Genomic DNA, 17,749 nt, shown 5'->3' with positions numbered 1-17,749 from the left:
AATCTCTGAAGAAACTCGGTGCCCGATTCATTAGTTCTCTGTTTTATAGTTGTCAAATCGGTAATCTTCTTTTCTCCTATCCCAGTGTAAAAATATGTATGAAACTTCTTCTCTAGGTCAACCTAATTGGCAATGGAATCAACTGACAGTGATGAAAACTAGGTGACGGTTGACCCTGATAGTGATAATGAGAAGAAATGAACTCGATGGGCCTCTTCAATGGATGCTTCGCCCAATTGTATAAGATACCGACTGGCATGTTCTATTATGCTTGTGCTGTCTTGGCCAGTGAACTTGGCAAACTCTAGGAGCCTATAATTTGTAGGAAGAGTGACCAAATCGTACCATTCTAGATATAGGCATTTGTACGAGAAGGTCTGCCATTTTGTCATCAAACCAAACTGATTCTTCATCATCTCGGTTACTCTTAGCAACAACTCATCAGCATTTAAATTTGGATTTCTCTGCACCTGCTGACCTATCTGTGGATTGAAATCATGTGTACCTTGATACCCTGGATTCAGAATCATGTGAAGGGTGTTGTAATTTGTGCCATAATGATATCCCTATGGAATCTCTATCTACTGGGTCCTCTGTTGGTTTGTTGCTTGAAGTCTCTGGTTATAGACGTTAGGATCTATATCTCTATGGACCCTTTGAACTGATGGCACTATTTTTTGAGCCGATGATGGTATGTGGCCTGATGGGCCAAAATTAATCATCTAGTTCTGACCTTGCCCCGTCGGCTGTTGCACATGTTGCACTGACGATCCAGGATTATATTGTATCTGATTTGTAGTTGCACCTTGAACTTGCTTAGATGAACTCTGAACTACCTGGACATCATCATTACTGGCTAGTGGTGCTTTTTGATGGCTAGTACCGGCTTGATTAGTCCCCTGAGTCGACGGATGTGGAATGTTATAATAAGCTAGACCAACCCAATCAACTAGAAACCCATGAAACAGCTCTTTCATGGTGTTGTGGAATGTGTTCAAGAAGATTTTATTATGGTTTGATATGGCATCATGAATAGATTTATTTATAGCTTCCATGAAGAAACACCTGTCTTTTGCTTCATCTGCATCTGTCTGTCCATGCAATAGAACTCTTGGTAGTGGATATTTCTAAACAATTGTATTGTCACGTGTCTTGGTGTAGGACAACAAACACTTGTTCTGAAATTCTTCTATAGCTTTGCTGATGACATCTTTGTCTCCATCAGGTAAGTTTTCATAAGGCACCATAAGGATGTCGTTGTTGTTGTAAGCCGCCATGACGATTGTGGGGTCCCACCGGGCGTGCCAGAACATGTGTTGGCACGAAAATGTATCAATCGTGCTAGGCACATGAGCAAGCCAGAAGGGTCTACTCGATAGAGCTGAAGATCCGCCTGGCTTCAATGTAGGGATGATCGATCCTGCGTACTCCTCCCAAGACGTGCTAGTCAGTTTGACCCTACAATTGATAAGGAGAGAAAATTTATCAATAATTTAAGGTGGAATGTGCTGATCTGTGCCCAGATAGTTCCAAGTGTGCCACTTCGGGAGCAGCCATACGGGAAGAGCGACTGAATAGCCGATCCACACAGAAATCGACTGTTACAGACTGTAAAGCTCATGGGTAGCGATTAATTTCATATCGATAGGTACAATACTCATAGATGTAAATAAGGTCATCAGCTAGATAGATGTTGCTAGTGTAAAGCATTGAGCCAATGAATCTAATTAGGAAAAGATATACAAATGAACGAATTGACTATCTAATACGGACGAATCTACAAACGCTCTGAATCTAATTTATTACCACCAACAGTGAGGTTTGATCGGATCGATGACAGCTATGATGATAGTAACAAACTAAAACCGAAGAATCCGCAAACACATTCGTACTTCGATAGGCTTTTCGAAAGACATGCCATACGTGAAGGCTCGGATGAATAGGCTAAAATAGCCGATTCAGGTGAAAAGGACTACATCGTGTGAACAATTGACTATTTTAGATGAACAAACCAATGGACTCCTCAGACTCAACTTGCTATCTCTAACAGTGGGGTTCGATCGGATCAATGTAGCCATGAAAAAGACAACGAATCAAACCCTTAAAGTGCATGGATCTATTCAAGATTAACAGAGTCATGGATGCACACCGTAGGCGTTAACGCACAGACGATCGGCTATTTAGTCGATGCAGGCATAGCAACCAGCTAAGGTCATGCCTAACCAGAAACAAATCTACTAACTAGCATCCTCCAATCTACAGTGCCATCAGTGGGGATCAACCGAATCGTTACAGCCATAATGGTGAGCTATAAATTAGATTCAACTAGCCAGAAAACATCTTCAAGATTATTCATGTCTTAACCGTGTGCTATGCACGATCAAGATCAAAGTAAAAACAGCCGATGATATCAATCCTTATGTAATCGATTCCTTAATCGGCACAATTCTAGAAGCTTCGAGTTCCCACGCTCTTCTTCCAAATTTTGGTATAAACACGGTCCAAGTCCAAACCAAAAAGCTATGCTAGCCATGTGCCATTGCCCACCCCTGCAGCATCCAACAAACCAGCACCGCCTTCTCGCATACCTGTGCTCTCCAACGTGGGCCACATGGTGGAGAGCAGAGTCGGACAGGCTTTCGCCCACACCAGCTTCTCTACTGCCCATCGCCTGTCGGTGCTTGGATGGCTTTTGGCGTAAAAAAAGAAACTAATGCTTTGACTCCAGCGTCCGGCCTTTTTGGATGTCGTGCCCTCACTCTACGCGCTCACACCTACGACACTTTGGCTAGTACTCCTCTAGAGAGTACAAGTAGTATATACTATACTTATATTAAAAAAAGAATCACCAATTCTTCTTCTCCCTTCTTCTTCATCTGCACACACCAAACGAATTGGCAGCAGCCACACGCCTACCGATGCCTCCTCCATCCTTTACCGCTTCCTCATCCCCACCATAGTGCCTTGTGGCTGCCTGCATCGACACCTCTTTATCCCTACCGCTTCCTCCGCTAGACCCAACGTCGTGCCCCGAGCTCGTCACTGGAGCCCACCGCTTTGTTTTCATTTTCTCCACCACGGACTGCAATCCTACTACTAATACTACATTACGGTGAGGGCCAAGCTAGGAGATGGCACTCCTCGTGGGGCCCCTTTGGGCGGTGGGCCTCCACCAGGGCGGCCTCCATCCGCTCCCTATCGTCTTCACCGATCTATACCGCAGTTCCCCATCAGGTAGGTCATTGTTTTAGGCCTTTTTGACTTTTGTTTCAAGTGTTTCATCTTAATGTTGCCAAACTAGATCTAGATGTTGCATAAGTTTTCAAATGTTTCAGGCATTTCAGACCTTTGTTTCAAGTGTTTCATCTAGATGTTGCAATGACAAAATACGCATGTCGCAAACCTATGTTTCAAGTGTTTCATACGTATGTTGCAAATATTTCATCTGGATATTTTAAAAGTAGATCTTGGTGTTGCACATGTTGCAAATGGCTATACATGTATGTTTTAATCGCATGTTTTATGTGTTTCATCTGTCTTAAACATATGTTACAAATGTTTCATCTAGATGTTTTAAAAGTAGATCGGGCGTTGCACATGATGCAATGGTGCCGGTGGCCGATGGAGAGCGGCCTGCCACAAGGCTTTGGCTCCTACCTCGTGCCTACCTCACGCGGCATGCCTCGCCCTCTCTTCTCCTCTCTTCTCCCTCCCCTCCCTAGGTGCCCAGTGCAGTTCGAGACTGTACTTATATTAAAAAAAAGAATCACCAATTCTTCTTCTCCCTTCTTCTTCATTTGCACACACCAAATGAATTAGCAACAGCCACATGCCTGCCGATGCCTCATCCATCCTTTACCACTTCCTCATCCCCACCACAGTGCCTTGCGGCTGCCCACATCGGCACCTCTTTATCCCTGTCGCTTCCTCTACCAGACCCAGCGTCGTGCCCCAAGCTCGTCGCTGGAGCCCGCCGCTTTGTTTTCATTTTCTCCACCATGGACTGCAATCCTATTGCTAGTACTACATTACAGTGAGGGCTGGGCTGGGAGATGGCGCTCCTCGTGGGGCCCTTGTGGGCGGTGGGCCTTCACCACGACAGCCTCCATCTGCTCCCTGTCGTCCTCATCGATCTATACCATAGTTCCCCACTAGGTAGGTCGTTGTTTTAGGCGCTTTTGACTTTTGTTTCAAGTGTTTCATCTTGATGTTGCCAAACTAGATCTAGATGTTGCATATGTTTTCAAATGTTTTAGACCTTTATTTCAAGTGTTTCATCTAGATGTTGCATATGTTGCAATGACAAAATACGCATGTTGAAAACCTATATTTTAAGTGTTTCATACGTATGTTGCAAATGTTTTCATCTAGATGTTTTAAAAGTAGATCTTGGTGTTGCACATGTTGCAAATGGCTATACATGTATGTTTCAATTGCATGCTTCATGTGTTTCATCTGTCTTAGACATATGTTGCAAATGTTTCATCTAGATGTTTCAAAAGTAGCTCGGGCATTGCACATGTTGCAATGGCGCCGGTGACCGACGGACAAAGGCCTACCGTAAGGCTTCGGCTCCTACCTTGTGCCTTCCTCGCGCTGCGCGCCTCGCCCTCTCCTCTCCTCTCTTCTCCCTCCCCTCCCTTGGCGCCTGGTGCAGTTTGAGCTCGGCATGCCGTAGGGCTTCAGCTCCTACCTCCCCTCCCCACTCCTCTCTTCTCCCTCCAATGGCACCTGCTACCACAACGAGCTTGTCGACCGAGCTCAAACTGCCACAATGAGCTCATTGATCGAGCTCGAACTGCACCGAGCGCACAAACATCGAGTAGGTGCAACAACAGGAGAGGGTGGGTAGGCATGTACAACAGGCATAGGCAGGCGACAGTAGGCGGGGTAGGTGCAGCAGCTTGCATAGGTGGTGGAGCAGGCGTAAGAGGTGGGGGCGTCCGGATGGGTGCTAGCGTCCGGACGTTCGGGCGCTAGCCATAACCAGAAACGATAATGCTCTGACTCAGGCAAAGTGCTCTTGTTACTTTTTTCTATCCACGTGGGCCCTATTTAAAAAAACAAACTCTAATCCAAAATTGCCATGTGTTTTGCCACTTTTTTTGTATAGAATCACATAAGTACTTGCTCGTTTCAAATTATAAGTCATTCTGGTTTTTTAGACTTAGCGTTGTATCTATATATATATATATATACACTATATCTAGATACATAACTTTTATGAAAAGCCAGAATGACTCATAATTTGGAACGGAATATAACTGATAAGTCCTCTTTTGTAGACTATCTTTTTTCCTTCCTCTTTTGTATACTATCTATTTTCCTTCCTATATATTTTTGTGAGAAAAAATCCATTATGGAGAAAAATTGTTACCTCACATATGCTTTTTTTTCTCTCTCAAAGGAGATGTTTCTCACATGATCCCTCTCTGTTTTTTAAACATGTCGCTTAGCTTTGCCATAAGTCAATCATTTATATCTTAATCATTAAAGAGAAATTTTATAAAATAATATATGTTAATAACATAAAATTTATATTTTTAAATTCACTAATAGACTTTTTTTCATTATATATAATTTGCATGTTGTGAAACTATATATTTTCAAAACTGATGATCAATGTTGCAAAATTTTAATTTAGCACAAACCTAAAAAGAGGGAGTACATGTTTTGCCGGTCTTTTTTTGTTTTTGTTTTGAGATTGAGAGGAACATGCTTTGTTGGTCCTATGTTGGACTTGAGACTTGAGAGTTGGAAACGCACGGCCCAGTTGGCCCATCTATCGCACGCACGTCTGACGTCTGCACGGTCTTCCCGTACCCGGCCAGAGACGGCCACCGCCCACCGCCCCAGTCGCAAGACAAACCCTAGAGGGAGGCGAGAGACCAGAGACGCGATGGTTATCGGAGGACGCTAGGCGTAGTACGTCGTACCACGACTCGGCCAGAAGCCCCCCAGCCCGTCGCAATCCAGGATCACCAGGAGCAGGAGGTGTCGGTCTCTCAAAGGTGAGGTGAGCAAGTTGTCGAGGTCGGAGCGTGCCGCGTGCGCGCGACCAACAAGGGTGCGGGGACGAAAGAGGGCTTACTGGCGGCAACACCTCATCTCCGGTCGCCCCCACCAACAAGCAGGGATCATCAGTTCTAGCACCACCTCCGGCGGCACAGTGAGTGCCCTGTGCCCCCTATTTACTATTTTGGCCTCTCTGCTTAAGGACTTCTCTTCTCTGGGAAATTTCTTTTATTATTAAAATTAGTCTCGCCCATGTGCATTAGCAAGAAGAGTACTAGATAACTGTTAATCTTCTGATGATTGGTTGTTCAATTTGATTGCAATTTTTTTTTGACGACTGAGGTAATACTCTGCTTTTATAGAAAGCTAACAGGAAATTTCTTTTGTTGTTAAAATTAGTCTCGCCAATGTGCATTAGCAAGAAGAGTACTACATAACTGTTAGCCTTCTGATGATTTGTTGTTCAATTTGATTAAATTTTTTTTTTGTTGACAGAGGTAATACTCTGCTTTTATAGAAAGCAACAGAAGTACTAATAAAGTTTAAACGCACACCACAATCCTGCTAGGAGTGCCAGCTTACAAGACTACCAGAAGTTCTACTTTGTTGATACACAATTTACTTCCTAATTATGCAGCAGGCAACTGACCCCGCACGACAATGCTGGAGCAACGGACTATTGATTCGGCTTCTCGTGAATCCAGACTAAACTATGAGCAAACCAAGCATTTTGCCATTGACAAGGCAGTCTACTGTGACGCGTTCTCCGTTTGCGGGCACATGTGGCGGATAGTCTGCTATCCGAGAGTTGATGATGAGTCTGACAATGGTGAATACCTCACACTCTGTATGAGGTGCTGAGCACATCCACAAGTGGTAAGGCCATCTGCGAGATCTTTTAGATGGACAGGGATGGTCAGCCATGTTTTAGGATTGCATCGTCAAGGGCTTGTGTTCTTCTGCCCCTGCCCCATGGCAGGGATGCTGCTGAATGGGTCTTTATCACTAATATGTCGATTTCATGGCATGATCTAAAGAAGGATTTCGTGACAGAGGGACACGTCACTTGGGTATGCTCCGTCATGGTTGAATTTTTTTTTTAATTTTAACACTTTTTAAAAACTAATTTTAAATCTAACACCTCCGATTTTTTTTAAACTAACACTTTTGGCTGCGCCTATTTTCCTGGCGTGGCTAAATGCCTGTGCCGCGCCGGCGACCAGGAGCGCTGACCGCTGACGGGGCAGGGCCTGCCGCGCCACCGATCTTGGCGCGGCTCTGCCGTGCCAGGGATCATGGCGCGTCTAGGCCAAATAAAACCCCGCGGCCGAGCCCCTGGCCGCACGCACGCCACGCCCGACCGCGCCCGCGCCCGCCTCCAGCCGACGCGCCCTGCCGCCGGCCATCGCCCGCCTCCAGCGCCGCGCCCGCCCGCCCGCCCCCACGCCGCGCCCTCGCGGCACCCGCGCCGGCCGCGCCACGAACCCCGGTGCGTCAAGGCCACCCGCTCCTAAGGTACCTCCCTCTCGGTTTAATGTTATTATGATTATTATTGTTTTAGGATAATGAGTTTGTGATATACGTATGTAGTTTTTAGGTTTTAGGTTAGGATTTTGGGTTTAGGGATTGATTAGTTATTTATTATTTAGTTTGTAGTTATTTATTTAGTTAGGGATTGTAGCGATGCGGTTGTCACTGCTAGATCCGGTTATTATTTAGTTTATAGTTAGTTATTTAGTTAGGTAGTATAGCGAGCCGGTCGAGGGATCGTATTCCATTCGAACGTTTCGATCATGGGTTCATCCCGCCGTGGCCGTAACGCTGAGCGTAACTGGCTCCCTCGCTTCTTGGTTGGCTTTGTCGTACTACGATCTCTAGTCTCTATCCACGTCCCTAGCACATGACCATCGGGCTTAACCTCTTTTGCGCGCTTGTTTATCCTAGCCTTGTGCCGATTTATTTTGCGTTAGAGTGAATATTTTACTTTGCAATGCTACATAATGTTAATTTAAATTTTGTTAATTTGAGTACTCTAACGCTTTGTTTATAAATTTGTAATAGGATAGCCCATCCCACGCAGCACCTGTTGTACCATATTCTTGAGGTGGAGTACGACGACCAGCACCGAGCACACATCTTGAGTGACAACGACGCAGAGGTGGCCTTGCCTCCTTTGAGGCCCCGCACGCACACCAGGGCGCACCAGTGGGACGAGCGTTACGCACCGTACATATGGCGTGCCGGCTTCCTCAAGCTTGTTCGTGTTGTCAACCACGGTCTTTCGTCCCTTGACCCAGCACTACTTACTGCAGCTGTAAACAGGTGCGAGTGCATTCTTTGTACGTAAACTTTCTTGTAACAAATTTGAGGCAACTAACAGTCGTTCTATTCTTATAACAGGTGGAGGTCTGAGATCCACACGTTCCATCTACCTTGTGGCGAGATGACCTTGACGTTGCAGGACGTGAAGGCTATTTTAGGCTTTCGGTTGAGGGGACTTCTAGTGACAGGGATAGTTGACAACGATCACTGGAGGGAGCTGGTGACTCAGTTTACTGGCTTTCTTCCACCGGACGACGAGGCTTCCAAGAAAAATAAGTGAGAAATTCAAGCCTATTTAATATTTGTATTACTTTCCTGCAGCCATCGGGTCTTATTTTCTTTGGTAAATTTCAGGAAAACTTCTGGTGTTTCGTCGTTCTGGATCACGAAGCACTTTGATTACTTGGACCCACAGGCTGAGGAGCCTCAGATCGACAGGTTCGCTCGAGTGTGGCTCTTGCACTTTCTTGGTACTTTTCTTTTTCCAGACGCCTCGGGCAACACCATCAGCTGGATCTTCCTTGACATACTACGCCAGCCGTGGAAGAACATAGCGGTGTACAGCTGGGGCAGCGCTATCCTGGCATGGACGTATCGATAGCTATGCGTTGTCTGCCGTCGCACCTTAGGGTATGCGAACCTTGGGGTTGCTCGTACCTACTCTAGATTTGGTGTTGGGAACGATGGCCCGTTGGAAGGCCCCTTAATATGGGTTTACTGGTAAGTACTTGTGTTCATTATATTCTTCGATATGGTTACATATGATGAGTTTAATAATGGCTAATTCATTATCGTATTCAATGCAGCAATAGAACAGGTAGGATATACTCCCTACAACTCTGTTTATCTGGACGGAATCAGAGTTAGTTAGAGGGAATACGAGGCGCAAGTATAGAGAGTACACAGACGGTCTCGACGTCCTGACATAGCACCAGGTTACGCTCTTTTTACTATCATACCTGTGTCTTGTTCGATCTACACTATATCACAGCCTAACTCAATTACGAAATATTCAGGTGCATTGGTGTCCTTAGGATGCTCCGGAGTTTTAGAACTATCTCAGTCCTATCACTAGGGACGAGTCCTAGGAGTATCGCTGCAACGTCCCTCTTATTTTCTTCCACGTGGTCGAAATTTACTTGCTCGTCAGGGTCTGCAGACAGTTTGGAAGAATGACAGGCTGCCCACCACCGCTTTACTCTACCAACTAAGGATTGCATGAGTACGTTATCGATTAATAACAGAGCTACAATCCAGAGGTGTGTGTGGTACAACTAATATCGTTTTGTTGCAGGTATGATCGCAGGAAGAGGTACAAGACCAAGGATTGGCGCGTGACACACAGCGGGCAAATCCACTTGTGGGAGACCAGGGAATGACAGCCGGTCCATACGGGTCCTCCACACGACCAGCACATCTTCGACGAGTACCTGCGCTGGCTTCATAGGTCTACGAGGACACATATCAAGCCTCCGTACACTGAGGAGACGATTGACGATGACTCGGAGAAAGATATGATTGAAGATGTGTACGACGTTGCCACTAGAGAGGACACACAGCTATAGAGAGCTCCGCTATAAAGATACGTGGTAAGATACTTGAATGGTACAATTTGTTATCCATCTGGTATTAATTATGTATACTAAAACTGTTCAACCGCGTTTCTGAACCCAGGCGACACAATTGTTGAGGCTGTCCAACGAAGCAGCGTACCGGCTTCACGAGTCTAGAGGGCAGGGGCCAGGCGTTCTCGAGGCTTTTATGGAGGTAAACATAAACTAGTCCATTCCGAAATTGTTTCTTTAGTGTATATGTGTTTGTGAAATGCGCTAACTTTAATGTCTATTTATGCAGAAGGTGAAGAATAGCTGCAGGAAGCTAGCTCAAAAGTTGAGCTGCATGGACACTCCTTATGAGGAACCGTCACTCCCAGCGCGGTCGGGTGGTACGTCTTCAGCCTCTTTGATGATGCCAGCCGGCTCTTCTTAGCCGGTGACAGGTGCCAGTTTCGCAGTGCGTACACCACCACATTATAGCGCTGGGAAGGACCCTGCAACCGAGGACGACGATGACGACGACGACGAGTGGAAAGATTGGCCGCAGGGCGAGATCGGCATGTCTCAGCTAGGTCGTGCACCACTTGGCACCCAAGGAGCATCACAGGTACTAACAAAGCTAGTTTCTTTAAATACGTAGGCTACATGAACTAACGATCACAAAGAATTCTAAGTAATCGTGCATATCACATACTTGCAGGGTACGAGCCATACGCACCGGCGACGCGACCACACCGACGTTGGCTATACTCCCAATGTGTTGCCAATAAATCCGAAGAGAAAGAGACGTCCGAGAAATCTTTACACTCCTGGGTCTTAGATTGTTAGGTCGAACTATTATTGGGGTCCGAAACTTGCAGGCTTATTTGGTTATGTTATGTCGAACTTAAGTCAAACTTATGTGGCAGCTTGTCAACTTATGTTATTTGCTTCATATTCGTTTTAAAAACTAGTTCAAAAAATGGCAGTTCCGGGGTATCTCGACACCGGTGGCCGACGTCTTACGCGAGGGGTCGAGGAAGCCGGGGTCCATGGTCGCGTCGCCGCCGATTAAACCGTCAATTTCTCTATTCAGCCTTGAAAAAATTTAACAAAATATAGAAACAAATTCACTATTCATTTTACGTCAAACAATACTTATAATAACTCCCACAATCGGCGCGACGCGTTTTGATTAAACCGTCCAGGTACCGCCGGGTTGGCGGCGGGCGCGGCGGGCAGGCTTGCTACTCAGGCTGGCATGATTGGCCGTGGGGTTTTATTTGGCCTAGACGCGCCATGACCCCTTGCCGCGCCAAGATAGGTGGCGCGGCAAACCTTGCCCCGTCAGCGGTCAGCGCTCCTGGTGGGTCGCCACGTCAGTCCTGTGCCGCACCACCCTGCATGGCGTGGCACAGGCATTTGGCCGCGCCAGGGTAATAGGCGCGGCCAAAAGTGTTAGTTTTAAAAAAAATCGAAGGTGTTAGATTTAAAATTAGTTTTCAAAAAGCGTTAAAATTAAAAAAAAATAGCCATGACGTCAGCATTCCTATACCAGCCTCAGACATTGGAAAACATTTTGGTATGCTGCTAGATAGCATGGATGGGACCGATATCTCATTCACAATTGACAATGAGACATTCCATGCACACCGAGCAGTGCTTGCTGCCCGTTCACCCGTCTTCAAAGCTGAGCTCCTCGGTTCCATGGCTGAGTCTACTATGTCAAACATCACCCTCTGTGACATTGCTCCAGCCACATTCAGAGTCATGCTTCGGTTTATGTACACAGATGCCTTGCCTAGAGATGATGAGCTTGGGGACTCTCCCTTAGAGATGATGCGGCATCTACTAGCTGCGGCTGACCGGTATGCATTGGACCGACTGAAGCTCATTTGTGCACAGAGATTATTGGATGGTTTGTCTGTCGACACTGTTGGTATTACCTTAGCTTGTGCTGAAATGTACAGCTGCCTGGAGTTAAAGAGCAAGCGCATTGACTTCTTTACAGCTGGGGAAAATTTCAAGAAGGCTTTCTTAACTAAAGGTTTTATTCAATTGGTGCAGCATTTTCCTTCAATTATTGATGAGCTTCGAGAGAGGATGGGACTATAGCCTAGTGTGGCATCCAAACTTGACTGGTTATGGTGTTCATATATATATTTTTGTGACTGGTATGTGGTATCACAATTGATGCGTCAAGCTATGGAGCTTTTATTTAGAGATCATGTAAACTTAGTAGCCATGGGCAGCGCTGGCAGCCTTGAGCTTGAATTGGAGAATAATATAATCAAGGTTGAAGGCAACGTGGAGTGCCGGACGGGGGTGGGGCCCGGGTAGCGTGGGAGCTCAAGCCCCTAATCTATTGAGTGCGCAGCGCTAGAGCTTAGAGCAACGCGTCATGGTAGGGAGACACTTTGTTGATAGAATGGTGCAGAGGCGCAAGCATGCTAGAACTCATGTGCAGTGTGGAGCTACCTAGCATGTGGCGTCCAAGTGGGGAGGTGCTTGGGCGAGTGGCACGGTGTAGAGGCATGGGTGGGGCAGAGCTTTGGCAAGTGGCGACCTGTTGGGGAGGCGCGCTTCGGTGAGTGGCACAGATGGGCTGGTGATGTGGCCGAGAAGAAAAGAGGGGAAGAAGAGATGCGCGGTGAGGCTGTCCATTGTGGCCATTTATGACAAGGGCCCACGACACTATAGATGACGGTGTTAAAACTCTACCCATCACTGGTGTTGTTTGGTTGGACAATGTAAACTCAAGTGGTAATGAAATCGAATTACACTGGAACTGTAAACAATGAATCGGATCACAGTCCTTGTTTGGATTTGGACGGTAATGGAATCAGCTGAGTGCATGAACTGCAGTGGCGCACCAAACGATAACGAACGCTTAGCAACGAATCTTCAGGGAGTGGCCCTGCAGCATGCACTGGTTGCTTGCTGCTCCAAGTCTTCATCGTCATCGAAGCAGTTCTTTCTTCCGACCACGACCCACGACAGTGGTGCCGCTGCCTGGCGTAGCATCAGGGCATCGCGCGCGAGGACTACCACCTCCTTAACGGCCACGAGCATGGCCATAGGGACGGTGGCGGCGGCGGCGGCGACAGCGTTGAATTCGGACCCGAGCTTGTCCCCGGCAGGGGTGAGGAGGACGAACCTCTCGGGGACGCTGAGTTCGTGGGGAGCGGCGTGATTTCTCTGTTGGACCGTGGAGCATGCATGCTGAGGGAGGAATTGATGCGGATCTTCAAGCGCCTCGTCGACCACGGCTGCACGTCTACGAAATTGTGACACCATGACGCGGTGAAGAAGAAGCGCTCGGGTCCTATAGCGGTGGCGACAGTATCACGGATAAGGATCAGGGACGGCCGGGATTGGAATTGAATAGGATGTAGTTGGATTACGGGGTACCTAATATCACGTCGAGTCCAACCAAACAACAGTAATGATATCCATTACCCTCTGTAATTCCATTAGGTTACATTTTGTTGAACCAAACACCATGCATTTCAATCGCCTCAGGCAAAAAAAAAAAAAAAAAATCCAGGGATGATTTCAGTTTCTTTCAACCTAACGCTTGCTGAGGCGATCCCGTAATAATAAAAACAAAGATGTACCAATTCCGTCTTATCTCCTATCCAAACGAAACACACTCTTTGTTTCTCATGGTTAGGGTTCAAATTGAAGGCTTACAATGTTACCTTCGCCCTTTGTTTTCTCACATCTATTTTTGTTTTTATTTTTATTATTTATCCTTATTTATATTTCCACAGTTATCTGAAGAAAAGCAAAAAATGTGACATGGAGGAAAAAGTGGGAAAAAGGCTGAAAATCCAAAAAGAATCGGAACGGAAGGTTTCGCTCCGAACGGAACGGGAAGGAAAAAACCAGGTGAAAATCCCAACTGCCGTGGGATAGATCAGATCTGCAACTGCTAGGGAAACCCTAGAGGTCGATCAGAGGACGTGTGACTTGCGAGTAGAGCCAGAGGTGTCGTGGTCGGACGTCGGATCATCACGCGACGAGAGGGGAGGGATTAGTTCCACCACTACCTCCGGCGGCTACACAGTGAGTACCCTAGCATAACAGCTTATATTAATGATTTCTCTCTAGGAAAAATTTGTTAAAAAATTCTTTATTATTCATAGTAGTCTCCCCATTGTGCATTATTAGCAAGAGTACTACTAGATTTTCGAACTGTTAACCCTTGTGTTGATTTATATTCAGATTAGATGGTTGCCACTTCTGCTCTTTTTTTTTACAACAAACAGATTTATTTCAGCAGCACCTAGCTGCAATGATGCGTACAGAGTTTATGCTTACAGATGACAGTGCATCCAACAATGGGCACTGGTGAACATGAGTAGAATTGGAACATACAGGCTCACAAGGTGTAGAATCAGACTGAGAAAGAGTGTAAGCCTGTTTCGCTAGAGTATCAGCCGTTCTATTAAGGGTTCTGCTAATCTTGTAGATATTTGATCCCCGGGTTTGTGAGTGGTTGACAAACAGCTGGGTGAAGAATTTAATCTTCCAATCTGGAGGATTGGAATGGTCTGCAGCGTTTAGGAATTGGACCAGCTGTTGGCAATCCGATAAGAAGCTTGCGTTGTTGAAATTGAGGCGGTCGTTGACAGTAGCAGCATGGGCTAAAGCCGCCGCCTCCGCCATAAGCACAGAATCCACATTTGTCATGACAGCCTTGATGTAGATCGTCTGAGCCGGTTGTACATGTGTGTTGACAAAAAATATACCAAGACCAGCCATTTTTGGAGTCAATGATAGTTGGTCTGGTGAAGTGGAGGCATCAGCGTAACACCTAACTCCAGGCAGGATGGCCGGCTCATGGATGATGCACCTGCTCATCAGTGGGTTGGGATGATCGAGCATTTGGGGTTGAGACTGCCCCAGGGCTGCAACAGAATAGTTCATACCTGATGCTGTGTCGCCCAAGTCCGGTTGTTCAGGAGCAGCGGTGCCTGAGAGGGGGCCTGCAAAAACAATGTTTGTACCTGTATTGATATACTCCGATTGTGCTGGCTGACAGTGGTGAGGTCGGCTGCATCTTGGCATGCCTTGTTGTCCGACTGTGTGGCTGCAGAGGCTGGTGTGTCGTCATTGGTGACCTGTACTCCAGATTGGGTAGCTATGTACGCCGACACCGCGTGGTGTACCTGCCAGGGGTCCAGATTTTCCTTTGGAAATGTCATGTTCAAACAAGTCTACACTAGGCGCCATAGGGCCCGAGATGTGTGCAGGGCCCAGGAACGCGCTGCTGTGCGCGCGGCCAGCACCCAGGGGGCGTCCTCCAGCAGTGGCTAGGAGGGAAAGTAGGAAATCTATTAGCTATTTTGGTTAGTCCTTAATTAGTGGACTTTGTTACTCCTTTTGGTTGAGCCGGAGGCTATACATATCTTGTATCCAGACACTTGGCAATTAAGAAAGAATTACCATCTAATCTCTCTCCCTCTCTTCTATCTAAGCCGGCGGCTGGGGGTATAACCCACCGACGAGGAACGGCGGCAAGGGGGGATAACCCGGCCAGCCACCACGGACAGCGGCTACGATCTACGTAGCCGAGGTCCTCCTACCCTTGGGCTCACTGTCCTTGACAACCTGGTATCCCAGAGCCGACGATCCTCTTCTTCCCACCACTCCCAGTCCTCCACAGCCGCCTCACCACCCTTCCAGCCACCACCACCATCCCCTTCATCTCCGTCCACAGCCACGTCCGCGCTGCCAAACATGGGTGACGCCGATCCGCCCACCATGGCTGACATGATGAAGATGCTCCAGACCCTGACCACCAACATGTCCCAGATGCAATCCGACATGGCGGGCATGCAGGAGAAGCTCAGCTCGACGTCCGAGTCCAGCACCCACCACGACGGCCAGCATCACACGGATCGCCCCCCGCGGTTCCAGAAGATGGATTTTCCGCGCTTCGACGGTAAATCCGACCCACTGATTTTTATTAATCGGTGTGAGTCGTATTTTCGCCAGCAACGCACCATGCCGGAGGAGAAGGTGTGGATGGCGTCGTACAATCTGGAGGACGTGGCCCAACTATGGTTCATCCAACTCCAGGAGGATGAGGGCACACCACCATGGGGGCGCTTCAAGGAGCTCCTGAACCTTCGCTTTGGCCCGGTGCTGCGGTCCGCCCCGCTGTTCGAGCTCTCCGAGTGCCGCCGCACGGGGTCGGTCGAGGAGTACTCCAACCGCTTCCAGGCGCTCCTCCCTCGCGCGGGCCGCCTCGAGGAGGGCCAGCGGGTGCAGCTCTACACCGGCGGGTTGCTGCCACCGCTCAGCCACCAAGTGCGCATCCACGCGCCCGAAACACTGGCGGCGGCCATGAGTTTGGCGCGGGCCCTAGAACTCGTCGAACTGGACCGCCTCAACTCCACCCACGCCAAGACTGTGCCGCGCGCGCCTGGTCCACCGCCTGCACCGCGCCCAGGCGTCCTGGCGGCCCTGCCAGCGCCCGTCACCCCGACCCCGGCGCTCCAGACGCTGCCAGCTTCCCAGGCGCAACCCCTGGCCCTACCGGCGCCACCACCAAGGGCTGGGGGCAAGCGCCTCTCCATGGAGGAGCAGGCAGAACGGCGTAAACTCGGGCTCTGCTACAACTGCAATGAGCCCTACTCCCGCGGCCACAACAGAGTATGCCGCCGCATCTTCTACATCGACGGGGTCGTGCTGGATGAGGAGGTACCCGAGGAGGAGGCGCCGGTCTACTCTCTACACGCCGTCGCCAGCGTCCCTGTGTGCGGCACCCTCCAGCTTGAGGTGCAGGTGGGCGCGGCCACGCTGCTCGCCCTTATCGACACGGGCTCCACCCACTGCTTCATCAGCGAAGCAGCCACGCAGCGGGCTGGCCTGCCCGTCGAGCCTCGGCCTCGGCTCACGGCGACCGTGGCCAATGGCGAACGCATCTCCTGTCCGGGCGTTCTGCGCCAAGCGCCCGTTGTCATCGACAATCGGCCGTTCGCGGTCGACTTGTACATCATGCCCCTGGCCGGATATGACTTAGTGCTGGGCACCCAGTGGTTGGCAACTTTGGGCGATATTGTCTGGAATATGGCTGTAGGGACCATGGCGTTCAAGATGGCAGACCAGTAGGTCTGCTGGCGCAGCGTCGCTCCGCCAACACCACCGCGCCTCCACTCTACTTCGGTGGCCGAGCCCCTCCTAGAGGAGCTCCTCGCCGCGTTCGCCGACGTGTTCGCGGAGCCGTGGGGCCTCCCTCCAGTGCGTGGCCGCGCACACCGCATCCTCCTCAAGCCCGGCACCGAGCCAGTGGCAGTGCGGCCCTATAGGTATCCGGCCGCCCACAAGACGGAGCTGGAGCAGCAGTGCGCGACCATGATCGCGAATGGCATCGTCCGGCGCAGCGACTCCGCCTTCTCCTCGCCGGTCCTCCTCGTCAAGAAGCCGGACGAGTCCTGGTGATTCTGCGTCGACTACCGCGCACTCAACGCGGTCACGGTGAAGGACGCGTTCCCTATCCCCGTCGTCGATGAGCTCTTGGATGAGCTCCATGGCGCCAAGTACTTCACCAAGCTCGACTTGCGCTCGGGGTACCACCAAGTGCGCATGAGGCCAGAGGACGTACACAAGACGGCGTTCCGCACACACGACGGCCTATATGAGTTCCTGGTGATGCCGTTCGGCCTCTGCAATGCCCCGGCAACATTTCAGGCCCTCATGAACGACGTCTTGAGGCCGTTCCTCCGCCGGTTTGTCCTTGTTTTCTTTGATGACATTTTGATCTATAGCAAGTCCTGGGCCGACCACCTACGACACCTCCGCGCCGTCCTCAGCGAGCTTCGTCAGCACACCCTCTTCGTCAAACGCTCCAAGTGTGCTTTCGGGGT

The 17,749-nt window shown here is 48.9% G+C and overlaps 2 protein-coding genes and 1 pseudogene across 5 annotated transcripts; all 3 read left to right on the top strand.

Moving 5' to 3' along the window:
* The first annotated feature begins 5,823 nt into the window (after positions 1-5,823).
* On the top strand, positions 5,824-12,239 carry LOC136472872 (BTB/POZ and MATH domain-containing protein 1-like; annotated as a pseudogene).
* LOC136472871 (protein MAINTENANCE OF MERISTEMS-like) lies at positions 7,191-10,772 on the top strand. Of its 4 annotated transcripts, none has more exons than XM_066470579.1 (11): positions 7,191-7,530; positions 8,077-8,337; positions 8,416-8,613; positions 8,692-8,775; positions 8,876-9,057; positions 9,144-9,272; positions 9,354-9,559; positions 9,632-9,926; positions 10,012-10,104; positions 10,192-10,500; positions 10,594-10,771. In XM_066470579.1, exons 1-5 carry the CDS (start codon positions 7,214-7,216, stop codon positions 8,889-8,891), a joined length of 876 nt encoding a protein of 291 aa, XP_066326676.1. In that variant the 5' UTR covers positions 7,191-7,213; the 3' UTR covers positions 8,892-9,057; positions 9,144-9,272; positions 9,354-9,559; positions 9,632-9,926; positions 10,012-10,104; positions 10,192-10,500; positions 10,594-10,771. The 4 variants fall into 4 exon arrangements, with proteins under 4 accessions (XP_066326676.1, XP_066326675.1, XP_066326674.1 ...); XM_066470578.1 differs by having other exon boundaries at positions 7,199-7,530; positions 8,692-9,057; positions 10,192-10,282; positions 10,337-10,500; positions 10,594-10,772; XM_066470577.1 differs by having other exon boundaries at positions 7,199-7,530; positions 8,692-9,057; positions 10,192-10,282; positions 10,352-10,500.
* Positions 12,240-15,704: 3,465 nt separating the features above from the next.
* LOC136469541 (uncharacterized) lies at positions 15,705-17,324 on the top strand. Its single transcript, XM_066467698.1, has 2 exons — positions 15,705-16,921; positions 17,009-17,324. The coding sequence occupies exons 1-2, from the start codon at positions 15,705-15,707 to the stop codon at positions 17,322-17,324; spliced, it is 1,533 nt and encodes a 510-aa protein (XP_066323795.1).
* The last annotated feature ends 425 nt before the right edge of the window (positions 17,325-17,749 follow it).

Source organism: Miscanthus floridulus, chromosome 8 (genome assembly GCF_019320115.1).
Source record: "Miscanthus floridulus cultivar M001 chromosome 8, ASM1932011v1, whole genome shotgun sequence".
Taxonomy (NCBI): domain Eukaryota; kingdom Viridiplantae; phylum Streptophyta; class Magnoliopsida; order Poales; family Poaceae; genus Miscanthus; species Miscanthus floridulus.
This window is presented reverse-complemented; position numbering and strand designations above follow the sequence as displayed.